Raw genomic sequence first — 14,002 nt, 5'->3', positions numbered from 1 at the left:
ACATTTTAAAACTCTAAAGAACATTTTTTAACCATAAAGAACCTTGTATTCAGTGGAAAGCATCCATGGATGTTAGAAGTTTTACAGGGACAATGCCAATAAATATCTTTTTTTTTTTAAGTGCATTATAAATTCAGTAAGCCTAAATTGTAGGCCTAAATGTTAAATTACATTAGTTTGGTAGCAATTACTAGTTGAAGCTCACTAATGAGACAGCTGCTAAATCACACAAAAATACACCCACAAAAAAACTATACGGAATTAAATAAACTCAGTGACCCATGCAGCCAAATTAAAAGACAATGTGGTTTATAACTAAGCTTCCATTTAGAAACCCCTTGACCAAGGCCATTGCATCCATGATCTTTTGTAAAGGGAACAATTCATTACCCTTGAGCAGAGTGTGCATTAATGTAGTGTGGTCGGATGAGTCAGTTTACAACATTTATCCGTTTACTTACGGACAAAGCCAAATGTCGCCTTCAACGTCTAAAATAACAAAGGATCCATAATGACATGGAAGACAGTCTGATGATTCCTCAATGTGGTAATACCTGAATTAATGACTATCATGCAAACCGTCATTCTCATTTCCAGACCAGTCTGATAATATTCCCATGAATACTGATAAATAAATTAAAAATTGATTTCCTGAAAATCAGTGTAAAGTCCAATGCCTTTATAACCTTCCACTCTCAAAATCTTTGAACTGTTATGGTCCATACAAAAGAGGCACCACCTTCATTTGGCAGAGATCCAGACGCTTATTTTCATCTGTAATTGTGAAATATACAAACTACAGTAGCTAAGGGCTTGTGTGACAGAATTCCAAGAAGGGCAGGATCTGTTCTAAAGGTGAAGTGTGTCAAATATCATTAATCAGCAATGATAAGACCGGATGCCTTTAACTAGCTATTTTAGGGGCAATTATTACATTTTACCATCTTACCAAAGTCGGATTTGTCAACCTATTATTATATTGTGCTTCAGTGGGTTTACAAAGCAAAATATATTTTTATTTGCTGAAGGAAAAGTAGTGGTAGGCAGCATTGAAATTTAAAAAGCTTTGAATTTGATTATGCAAATGAAATGCAGCTTTGCTGTTGTCATGAGAATCGGTTCTGCACGAGAATCAACACGTACTGTGGCTTTATGAAGACTGAATATTCTATCAATGAATGTCAACAGGACATTCTCAAACCTTAATTTCTTAAAAAACATTCTTAATTTCTGTACCTGTGTCTGAACTAAATTTATGACACACACACACACACACACACACACACACACACACACACACACACACACACACACACACACACACACACACACACACAGACAGACAGACAGACAGACAGACAGACAGACAGACAGACAGATAGATAGATAGATAGATAGATAGATAGATAGATAGATAGATAGATAGATAGATAGATAGATAGATATAGATAGATAGATAGATAGATAGATAGATAGATAGATAGATACACACACATATATTTATATACACAGTATATTATATACAGATAGAGAGAGAGAGAGAGAGAGAGAGAGAGAGAGAGAGAGAGAGAGAGAGAGAGAGAGAGAGAGAGAGAGAGAGAGAGAGAGAGAAATTAATATGTTAAGTCAGTTTGGACTGAACTTACTCCACCACATAATAATAGATATGACATAGCCTACAAAGCCACCTAAAAAACAAACATTTGTCCCGGGCTCTAACAGCCTACTATTATAGCCACAACAGAATAGTCATGAAACCAGAAGAAAAAACAGAGACATAACATAATAGAAACTGTCCAATGTGTGTTTTTACCCGTCAACACCCAAAAGCGGTGCTTTTACTAGACTAGTACATTTATGTATATTGGATTAAACGATCATCTGACCTATATATATTCCCATTAGTAATTGTACACCACTGATTTTCAGGGCAATCAGGGAGCTGTTTGTTATCGCGATACTTACAGTGACGAGTCGAGCAGATGATATCACGTGACGACCTCGCACAGAATACTGGGAAACAAACAGTGGAATGAATAGCGCTCGGCGTAAACAACATCCGTTGCTGAGGTGGGCAAGAGCTCGCAGAACACAATTAAATCAACTCGTCCAGGGAACGCAACGACCGTCTATCCGCGACTTTTATAATCAGTGTTATTCTGGCCAACAGATGTGACATGTTGAGCTGGGTGAGCGGCGGGACTTTGGACCGGAGCCTGGTTGGGAGTAACGTTACTGCAGTGAGCTGTGCCTTGAGTCGGGAAAGTTGAGCGACGCGTGTGTGTGATTTATCCGTCAGACGCGATGACAGCAGCGATCTGAACACGCCTGGAGGGATTTCATTCCTCTGATGTTGGGAAGGAGAGTATGGCGTTCGTAAGTGAACGACAGCAGACACATTTGCATCTTGAGTCCTTGAAGTGGTACAAGTCCACATCAGTTTTCCCCAGATAAATTATTATACATAACTGGACTTTTCGGGATAATTGCTCACTATCGAGGGAATTGATTGCTGATCCCTTTGTCAGAGGATCCCCGGGATTTGGCAACGTGTAAATCCAAGGGTCAACATTTTGGACTGGACGTCCAATCAATCAATCGAGGGAAGTCATATGAAGAAGGGGTGAATATGTGGAGCTCAGGGTCAGTGCAGGGTGTGCTGAAAGCCCTGAAGCACGCCGCGGGGAAAGGACACATCCAGCTCAACCGCTGGCTGCAAAAGACCCCGGACTCACTGGACTGCGAGAAGATCGACATCTTGATATGTAACGTCTTTGACGAGAGAGCCAACGGCGGAAAATCGGAGGCAGAGCCCGCGGGACTGACCGAGACCGGTGCGCCCTTCACCCCCGAGTTCAGGCATCCGTGTTGCATTACCACCTGTTGCTTTAAAAGTGCCCTGTTGGCGTGCATCCTGACAGCCGTGTGCTTCTCATCGGTAGCCCTCGTGCGCCAATACCTGAAGGATGTCTTGTTGTGGGTGGAGAGTTTGGACAGTTTTGTGGGAGCCTTGCTGTTCATTGTCGGCTTGATTACGGTGTCTTTCCCCTGTGGCTGGGGTTATATCGTGCTGAACGTGGCCGCGGGGTATTTATATGGGTTTGTGTTGGGGATGGGACTGGTGATGGTTGGGGTTTTGATCGGGACTTTCATAGCTCATGTGGTGTGTAAGCGATTGCTGACGAACTGGGTTCTGAATAAGATCGGGAGCAGTGAACAGCTGAGTGCTGTTATTCGGGTGGTGGAGGGGGGAAGTGGACTCAAAGTTGTGGCCTTAGCGAGACTCACTCCGATTCCTTTCGGTCTCCAGAACGCGGTCTTCTCGGTAAGTCTGTTTTGGACATTCTTGCTAATAATGTTATTATGCTCATTTTTAACAAGGCATGAACAAATGTTTTCATTATAGCAATATCTCACCAGTGTTATTTATTTTATTATCATTGATATTCTGTTGTAGTAGCCTATTATTTATTCGTATTTGATTCGATTTTGTTCACTTCCATTTGAAAGTCATTTTTTAAAATGTTTTTATAGTTTTTTATGTATTATTATTAAAGTTGTTTTATTCATTTTAAGTTAAACTAAACGAGAATTAGATGTTGCCTTGGCAACTAGCTGGAATAAAATTTGCCTGATGTGCGAGAACAAACAAACCTCACTGGTTCTTGTAGAATCTCAAACGTGCTGCGTAACACGAGAATGAACCTCATTGGTTCTCACACATCAAGCGAACATGCTTGAGCTTCTGTTCAATCTGTTCTGTTTGGACTAAACCACTCAATACAAATGGATTAGTTTAACAATTAGTTTAAAACACTTTCTGAATCATCAAAATGTCAGTTGCATAAATGACAGTTAAGGGACATAAAGCTCTCAGATTTCATCAAAATGTCTTTATTTGTGTTCCGAAGATGAACAAAATCTTACGGGTTTGAACGATGGGTGGTAATTAATGACAGAATTATCATTTTTGGTCGAACCATCCCTTTAAAAAGCTGGTCTGTATCAGCATATATGAGTAGTGTGATAGATTTCCCCTCTCCTCTTAAATAATTCCGTAATCATTCCGCTTAAAATCCATTCCGGGAGTTACATTTCTTCATTGGTGAGAGAAACCTGCATGAGCGACCATGAAGCAAAAAAGCGCAAAAACACAGACTTCCAGGACGGAGCAAAACAACTTTCTCCACAACAGTGCTCACTAAGTCTGTATGCCATGAACACAGACAGGCCAAAAGAAACAGAGTGAAATATTATTCATATCAGTCTCAGAACGGTAACTCTATATTGAGGACAGAACTGTTACATTTGTTATAGTACTTGTCAGTTTTATTGTTGAGGTTTTTTTATTAGTAAAAATGTTTATACAACATAGAAGTCTCTGAATAATTACATTAAGGTTGCTGTTAATCTTTAAGGGGCATCCAGGTGGCTTTATCCAGCTTCGCTGGAATTAAACAATTAAGACCTCCTGCTCTGAGTCGGATTTAAATCAAACAAAACTGCTCTTCACGCAGGATCAAGGGTAAAAACAGGTCTCTGTGTACGTTGAAATATGTTGCCTTTAGACGCTCTGCAGAATCTGCAACCTTTAACAATGATAGAGGACCGTAAAGAACAGTGATGCACAACCTCTGCAAGTGTCTAGCATCATTTTTTTTAGCCTTACTCTGTCAGAATTGAATTATTACTGACCCAGTTTCTTCAACCCTTTTGTTAATGACACAAAAATATACAGTCAGCAACATTTAAATAAATAATTTAAAAAAAATAAAATTACACATTGGCTCTTAAATGGGATTTTAATGACAATTTTTAAATCATATTTGGCGTAGTCCCTTAAAATATGCTCATGCTTGGACTTTTCAAAGAGCTGTATCTTATTCTGTTTAATAAGATTTTCTCAGGCATTAAGGCTGGTTTGGTTTGTGGTATGAACGTGGACCAGCAGCCTGTCATTGTGTAACATATTTGACTATTATTTGTACTGTTTGCGTAATTTATTCACTGGATGATTCATAGGTCAATGTATTGCTGCTTTGAAGTTTTTTTATGATTATGAGCAGATTGATGATTTACATCACTCAAAAGTCTGACAGTGATTGACTGATTATATCTTGGTTTCTTGAATGCTGTGTGCTGGTAATGAACATTGAACGCCTGCTTACAGTTGGAGTTTGCATAATTTTAGCAAGCAGCCACAATGTTAAACAGAGCTGTTTTTTCTATGTCCAAGTATAGGGCTGCACAATTAATTGAAAATAATCTAAATTAGTTACAGCTGCTGTGATTTAAAGAATTGTACATTTTGTCAGTTATAATATTCAAGTTACGTCTGCTCTTGTTTCATCAAAATAATCTAGTATTGTGCTGTTTGCTTAGCCTACTGAGTATAATTAATTACAAGTTTGAATAACAGTTTTGTTTTCATGCAGCTCCACTTTTAAGGCCAATTCACACCGCAACAGACAGTCACCAGATTACAGCACGTCACTTCTCAGACATTCTAACTGCTATTCAACATGTTCATGCGGCGAAACAAAATTGGCCTATAAAAATAATGGTTCAAAAGGGGGGTCATAGAAGAACCATTATTGGTTCCCCAAAGAACCTTTCAGTGATAAGTTCTTTATAATAACCATTTTTGTTCTTAGTGTGAAAAACATTTTTAATAATCTAATTCTGAATAACTGTTTTCCATTATAAAGAACCGCAATAGAAAGCTTCAATGGATGTTTAAGAACCATCAATGCCAATTAAGAACTGTTCTTTTTTAGAGTGTAAGAGGACAAGTAAAAAGTTGGCTATTTATGTACAGACTTGATTTACAGATGTATAAACCCCCAATAAATCCATAAACGCACTTCTCAGCTTGTTTTAGATAAGGGCAGGGGTTATTATTGTTAACTAAAACCAAAAGAAGTTTAAACCATAAAAAAACATAAATGTTAACTATAAAAACTTGTTTATATAACATTGTTTTAGATGCATACATAAAGATGATATACATGCATTGCCCTGCACAAAAAAGAAAAAGATTTGTCATAATCGTGGCCCTATTTAGACATTACATTTGAGTCAGAAGTAACCTACATTACAATAGTAAGTCATTGCTCTTGAAGCAAACATAAGTTTCTGTTCTTTTTAAAGGACACTGTAATGATCAAGCACTCATCTCACTCGCTGTTCAGTTCTGGATTTGCTTTTACTTGGAATTGAACCTGATACTGTGAGTCAGTACTCTTGCTACAGTAGCATGCCTCTACCCATAGTCCTCCTTTTTAATATAAATGAGGATGATATTCAATATGCATCAGTTGGAAAGCGAGTGAACATTAGGGTCTCTATAATTGCCAGTGACTCTAATTGTGTTAGGCTAATTGGTTTTATTTCGCCTTTATTTTTTTACGTAACAGAGGGATCACAGCCCAAGGGTATGATGTATGTCGGCACCAAACAGGTCACACTGGAATTATGTTTCGTACACCCTCAGTAAGGTCCTATAGACCGGGCTATATTTCAATGTGCCCTGCATTTTCTGCTGAAGCAGAAAGTGATGCGTTATGTAGGTAACCCAACACAATGCATGCGTGTGCATAGTGCATACTTAAAATTTTGCCTCATGGCCATTTATAATGAAGTCACTTCTAAGAACGGGAATGCATCATTTTACCTTGTTCATGAATATTCATAGGTTGACGCAACCCCAAATCCAACACTGCCTGCATCTTCTGCAGTCTATTTATGTACAAAAATGGATGGGTTTGATGTCATGTTTAATAGTTTAGCACTGGAAATACAGGTTTGTGCCATATTTTATAACTCTCACACAGCAGGTGATGCAATTCAATTACACTAACCTTTAATGTGTTTATGTAGGGTGTGTTTGCATAGAGGCTATTGGATTTGGAACAGGGCAGACGCGCTGCTTAAATATTTGCTTTTTGCTTTTTCTTCAAAGCATTAGAGCAATGTAGTACAACCAGTAAAACAACCTACTGGGGTTGATGTGAAAATCTGTGCATAACATTGTGTTTAACTTTACACAGAAGAAATTGAGTTTACAAAGGATGTGAAATGTATTAGGATAAGGGCATGTTCACATATGGCGTCTTTTGCGCGCTCAAGTTCGTTATTTCAAATGTAGGCGCGCGGTACGCGCTCATATTGGAAGCGACGCGCTCGTTCTTTCCAAGCGCGTCCGCGCCGCATCGACCTAAAAACATCTCAACTTTCCGAATGCCGCAAGCGTTTTCCTTGCTGTAACGCATAGATATAAACACTAGGGCCGTTTCTCAAAACCAAGAATGCAAAGAACGGACTTGTGTTCTTGGGGAGAACGCTCTTGCTAGTTGTTCTTGGAAGAATGAACTTACAAGGTGACGAGCACACAGAACGCTGCTGACAGTTTGAGGCGATGTGTTCTTGCTGGTATTGCGCTATACCCCCACACAGCGCCGTCATCAGTACCCAAACATAACAAGAATTATTGATGATAACAGCCAGGTTTTTAGCATGACTGCCCGGTTGGCTCGCTATCTACACCCGCGTGCGCTTATGGAGATTCTTCACTACCGAAAATGTTTGAGCATATTTTCGATTCGCCATTAATTTTCGTAAAAATGGCAATATTTGAAATCTACACAGTAGATTTCTCGCATCAAATGTTCTCAGAAGTGAATTTAGTGATCAAATAGCATACGAAATTGTAGAAAAACGACTTACTGTTGTTCTGCCTTTCTGCTCCCCGCTTCTTCCTTGAATGCCGAAATGAATGCTGGGATATTTCTGCCATCAAGTTCACACAAGTTACCAACCGATGCATCCTCGGTAAATTGGGCGTGTCAAGAACACTTCCGGGATTTTTAACCGTTCTTGCCAAAATGCAAACTTGTGTATTGAGACAGTACTTGGGCAGCGACTGATGACGTTTCACAAGTCCACAAGAACACAAGTACAGACAAGAACGCATATTGAGAAACAGCCTAGGGGTGCTTCTCATTTCTTATTTGTGCATCCTCGTTTCCTTTCCTCGCTTCCTTTCCTAGCGTCTCAGCTCCACCCCCTGTAGGATACGAGGGAAGGCTGCAAGGAAAGAAAACGATGACGGAGGAATCGAATGAAAGCTTTTTTATACATTGGAATACTTGATCACTCGAGCGTCACTTCACTGCGTCATCAGCAGCGCTCAAAGGATCTGCCCTTATTTTGTTGAAGTTTGTTTATTTAAGAATTTCATAAGAAATAACAATAAAGCAAGATACCTTGTTGAAATATTTGAGATATGTAGTTTATATAAACTGCAAAGGTAAAGAATAAATTAAAATGATTGTGATCCATGTGAAGGGGGAGGAGAATTGACACGTGCGTCCCGTTTAGTCGATAAAACTCTTCCGCATAGGATACACCCGTGTATCCTCGCTCATGACTCCTCTGGAAGCCTCCTCACTCCTCGATCCTCGACTCCTCGCGGTGCAATTAGAGAATTGAGATGTCCTTCAAGATGGCTGCGCTCGATCGGTTTCCGGGTCATAGGATGGAGGACAGAGGAACGAGGAGACGAGGAGGGATATTGAGAAGCACCCTAGATGTCGCCTTGGGGGTCTAAACATGCGTCAAAACCGCCGCCATCTTGAAACAGGGGTCTTGTCATAGGAAGTCGCTAGGTAACGCTGAATTCATGGATTCATGAACTGCCGTAGCCAAGGCGACATCTAGGGTTGTAACGGTATACCGGTATGGCGGTTTATCGCGATATTGACTTGCACGATTATCATATCGTGAACATTTGCTTATCCACGGTTTTGGAAAAAAAATTAAAGCAGATCTCAAATGCGCATATGCAACTTATTTCCACTTGACTACTCCACCTATACATGTGCACTGGAGAAAATGTCTGAGACTGAGGCTGCGAATTCTTCGAAAAAAAAAGTTAAAATCTGCAGCGTGGGAATACTTTGGGTATCCGAAAAACGAACGTGGGTTTTTCCTTGAAGATTGATATCCAGTTGTGTCCAGAAATATGGACGAAGAGTGGCTGCAAAATGAGGAAATATGTCAAATATGTTCTCCCATATTCGCGAACACCTTCCCTCCCTGCAGATAAAGTTCCATTTATAACTTAAGGCCGTATTATTTACGTGTTGCTGAGGGAATTTACAATATAACGCAGATGTCACGTAAAATGCGCGATTTGATAGATGGATGAATAAATCTAAAATATAGCTGTGCAATAAATAAAATCGCTATATGAGTGTGTCTATTAAACAGCGCAAAAAACTGTAAATCTATATTCTGCCTGTTCAGCGTGTCTGTGTGAATGAGCAGCACCGTTTCACCTAGTATATACTCAAGTATGTGGGACGCTCATGGTGTTTAAAGCGTCTGCCGTCTCACTCACTATATAAGGACGTGAACACATGAACATATCCAGAGCTGCTCTGAGAGAACTAAATGAGCATTTCATAATTTTGTTGAAAATAATCATTGTCAAATACACTCTGACTGAAACTCATAGGAGTTTAGTACAACCTGTCAAAATAAAAATTATCTTAAATAATAATTAATAAATTAAGAATTTTATTAATTCAATTGATCAAACATGTTTGTTCAAATGGGAGATCTGCAGGTTTATTTTTTCTTTCTTATTTTTTCAAAAGGTAGATTAAAAAAGTTTGTTTTAATAAACCATATGTTCAACCAAAAAACCCTATCAGTTTTCATTAATTTAAGGTTCATTGCAGCTGATAATAATAATCATTGTTTAATACCGTAAACCGTGAAACCGTGATATTTTCTGAGACTATTATCATACCGTGAAAATCTCATACCGTTACAACCCTAGCGACATCTAGTGCTTATATCTATGGCTGTAACGGAGATCGCAGCTGATGGTTGCGCTTAGCAACGACAGACGCCTCCAGAGCGCAACCGCCCTAGCGCTTTGGAAAAAGGAGAACGCTGCACGCCTAGCGTTTTCTCCGTGTTTTTAGGCGATATGAATTTAAAACGTTTTTCTGCTCTTTAGATCACTTAAAAAAATCAATATTGTTTTCTAAATAATCATGCATTGTAGAGATGTAGGATATATATATCGGCCACCATATAGGTATCGTAACACACTAAGTGTTTAAAATAATTTAAAATTGAATGAACAATTGCTAGCATATCAACATATCAGGGATGCACCGATATGAAAAAATTTGGCAGATACCGATAATTCTTTATATTTCAAAGCTGATAACCCATATACTGGACGATAAATCTAAATCCAAATTTTTATATAATTATAGAAAGCCTGATAACACAAACAAATGCTTCACCATTAAAAGCCATGACCTAAGCACACAATTAAATTGTATAATTTTTATGTAGCCTATATGACAGACTTGTGCTGTGCATGTTGACTTTAACCATATTTTCCTTTGTTGAATTGATTCCAATCATATTTCAAGCAATTCAAAACCATCATGGCAAACTGCACATCTGAAGTGTCTCAGCTGAAGGAAATAATCAATTATTTATCTGCTTTAATGGCGGCCCAATTTTGCTTTTAGGCCGATAACAATAACATTAAAAATGAACATATATCGGCCGATACCTATATGGTGGCCGATATATATATCCTACATCTCTACAATGCATGAATATATAGAAAACAATATTGATTTTTTTAAGTGGTCTAAAGAGCAGAAAAACTTTTTAAAATTGCTTTAGAAATTGCTGAAAAAGTCCAATTAATATGTGAAGAACGGGGCTAAACAAGGCTTATGATGACACATTCTTGCATGCAGTGAAAACACTGTGATTAATATTGACCAACACCATGACCAAATATACTTGTCACTCTTTTTGACAGATCACAGATGTGTCCTTGCCAAATTATTTAGTGGCTTCCTCAGTGGGACTTCTCCCAACACAGCTCCTTAACTCCTATCTGGGCACCACCTTGCGCACAATGGAGGATGTGATCGCAGAACAGAGCGTCAGTGGATACTTTGTGTTCAGTCTACAGGTAAGCCTCCAGTAACAACAGTTTGAAATAAAATCAGCAAAGACCCTGGATATACAGGCTCACAAGTTTACATACTACTTGCAGAATATTCAGCATTTTATTAAAGTTTATATTTATTAGAAGCAAAAGTTATTTTGTTGCACTGCCCCGATTTGTTCCACATGACAAAACATTAACTGCATATTTTTTGTAAATTATTTTAACACATTTTATCCATTTTAATAGTTTACAAAGCCTTACACGCGAGAAGCGTGGCACGACATGGCAAAAGATAATAGTGATACTGTCAACACTGGATGCAGATTCTTATTTTCATTTATTTATTTAACAGGCATGCTTATTCAAAGCAACTTGCAAATGAGGAGGATTACAAGCGATTTGTCAGCCACTTTTATATATATTGCACAATGCAGATTGTGACACTTGACATTGTTCCTGTTTATTAATGTAAAATAGGCAACAATATCAATAGCACACAGTAACATGATATGTTACTGGTATGAGCAGTGATTTTCAGTTGAGGAACTAATGGACAACTATCAAAAAAACTACAACCAGTCACTGATTCTTGAGTGTAACACAATATGAGGATTATTCAAGGGTGTGCACATACTTTCAGTATCATTTAAGTTATTTTGTGTTGTAGAACATACTACTTGTCTGTCTTCTCGACAAAAATTTTTTTTAATTTAATTTTTAATTTTTTAAATTTTTTAAATGCTAAACATTTTACAGATTCTGCAATGGATATATAAACTCATAAGCAAATGAAATATTTATATCTAGTCTAGATTGTAGGGCTCATTCTTGTGGAACCTGTAGTAAACCATAATTATATATGGTCATTGGCAGAGCTTTAGCCAAAAATGTGTACGCATTTTGCATTTGCTCTTGTGTGTAGTAAAGTTAGATGCCAATAATGGATTCTTGCCTGAAACGGACTGTTCCGATATATCAGCCAAGGACATTTTGCTTAAATTTACAACCGCATTGAATAAGTCACATCATCTTGATCTTTGTATCAACCGTCGTCCAGCTCAGTCAGCAGATCCACCCGGTGACTCACTCTCTCTGTTCCTCTCATCAGATCTTCATCAGCATAGGCCTGATGTTTTACGTTGTACATCGAGCACAAGTGGAACTGAATGCCGCCATCGCCGCCTGCCAGATGGAGCTGAAGACGTCGTACATGAATGGCGGAGCGACCAACCACAGCGGCTCGACCTATTGCAGCAAAAGGGCTGTGGCGGGAGGAGGGATCAACGTGGTCTGATCAACCTTTTTCTTGATGACGAAAAAGTTTTCAACCCTCCATCCAGTTGCGTTGCCCTGACTGGATGGGAGGAGATCCGTCAGAGGGGAATTCCTTGGCTGCGTCGGAGTCTTGGGAGCTGTTACAGTCCCAGACAGCTGTTCTAGTTATGATGAAGGTCTGACTGCGGAGCGGTACTGGACTATCAAACAGATGAGAAGAGCTGACCATCAGATTTGATGGAAACGTTGCCCAAAGATTGGGACCCTGCGTCAGTATTGAATGAGAAGTTTATAAAATTGACTTGAGATGTTTTTGAGGTACGTTTTCTTTTTAAAGTTCTTTTTATGATGCTAATAGAAATTATAACTTTATAGGAGGTCTAAAGCATGAAATGGGTTAATTAATTAAAGAGAATGTTATAGAATTGTAGTTAGATATTACAGAGGGCCCAACTAATATATCAGGTTAATATGCTTCTGATGTTTGCTCTTTTGTTTTATAAATATATATACTGTTATTTGGTAAAAATGAAGAATTGTTGATTTTTTTTAATTATATATATATATATATACTTTTCTGAGTTAATCTAAAGGTGTTGCTTAATGGATTGTTTCTTTTCATGTTATGTGTAGAGTAAAAAAAAAACTAGTCCGTTAGTACCACCTGGATAAAATTGTGGCTTTTGCCAATTGGGAACACTTTTTTGCTACACTGCAGTTTTGTAAGGAACAGATGGAAGGAGCGGAAATTTTCTTAGCTGGATATTTAAGGCTGTCCTGCCAAAAACCTTTAGTACAGCATGATTAGCTCAGCAGTATATGTTCGATTTCTCATTCTCATATTGAGAGGACTGAAATTATTTGCCTTCTTTCTTGTATGATTTAACCAAATGCTTTATTATAGGGCTGTTGGCATTTTATGACATCACTTTTGTTAATTTACTCATTGTTAGAATCATATAATTCCAAAAGTTTGCACATATGGGATTCTATTCAGATAAATATGTAAGAGGCAAAATGCTGAAAATCTGGAAAAAGCTATTATATATTATATATACTTAAAATATAATGTATTTATATAATTATATAAATCTATGTGTGTATGTATATATACATATACATACACACACACACACACACACACATATATATACATACACACACACACACATTTATATAATAATCGCGATTAATCGCATCTGACTTAAGTTTTTGTTTACATAATGTCTTACATAATATATATGTCTGTGTGTGTGAATTGTACCTCCTGTGTGTGTCTGTGTGTGTGTGTGTGCATGTGTATATACAGTAGCCTATGTATATATATCTGTATATACACATGCGCACACACACACACACATATATATGCATTTATATAATAACTGCTGTTAAGTCGATTAATCGCATCAAGTTTTTGTTTACATAATGTATGTATGTGTATATATATGTATATGTGTCTGTGTGTGTGTGTGTATATATATATATACACAGACACACACACACACACACACACACACACGCATACAAATATATAAAAATATATATTATATATACACCTATTACGTAAACAAAAACGTATGTTAGATGCGATTAATTGCGATTAATCGATTTGACCACACTAATATATAAAGGGAAGCATTTTTTATATGTTAATTCATTATTATTATTATGTAATGAATGCTGAAGCTGAAGAGCATGGGTCACATTGGTCTGATGGGTTGCCAAAATGGCTCA

At 37.9% G+C, this 14,002-nt stretch overlaps 1 protein-coding gene across 1 annotated transcript; it reads left to right on the top strand.

The window, feature by feature from the left end:
- Positions 1-2,007: 2,007 nt before the first annotated feature.
- On the top strand, positions 2,008-12,797 carry tmem64 (transmembrane protein 64). The gene is made up of 3 exons (XM_077196359.1): positions 2,008-3,325; positions 10,859-11,014; positions 12,102-12,797. Exons 1-3 carry the CDS (start codon positions 2,630-2,632, stop codon positions 12,285-12,287), a joined length of 1,038 nt encoding a protein of 345 aa, XP_077052474.1. The 5' UTR covers positions 2,008-2,629; the 3' UTR covers positions 12,288-12,797.
- Positions 12,798-14,002: the final 1,205 nt, after the last annotated feature.

Source organism: Siphateles boraxobius, unplaced genomic scaffold (assembly GCF_051911475.1).
Source record: "Siphateles boraxobius isolate OS27281-9 unplaced genomic scaffold, OSU_SipBor_1 35, whole genome shotgun sequence".
NCBI classification, from domain to species: Eukaryota; Metazoa; Chordata; class Actinopteri; order Cypriniformes; family Leuciscidae; genus Siphateles; species Siphateles boraxobius.
This window is presented reverse-complemented; position numbering and strand designations above follow the sequence as displayed.

Excerpts from the sequence above, each read along its gene's own strand:
- tmem64 (XM_077196359.1), top strand. The coding sequence starts at position 2,630 with ATGTGGAGCTCAGGGTCAGTGCAGGGTGTGCTGAAAGCCCTGAAGCAC. Across the intron at positions 3,326-10,858 it reads TCCAGAACGCGGTCTTCTCG|ATCACAGATGTGTCCTTGCC; the intron begins GTAAGTCTGTTT and ends TCTTTTTGACAG. Across the intron at positions 11,015-12,101 it reads ACTTTGTGTTCAGTCTACAG|ATCTTCATCAGCATAGGCCT; the intron begins GTAAGCCTCCAG and ends TCCTCTCATCAG.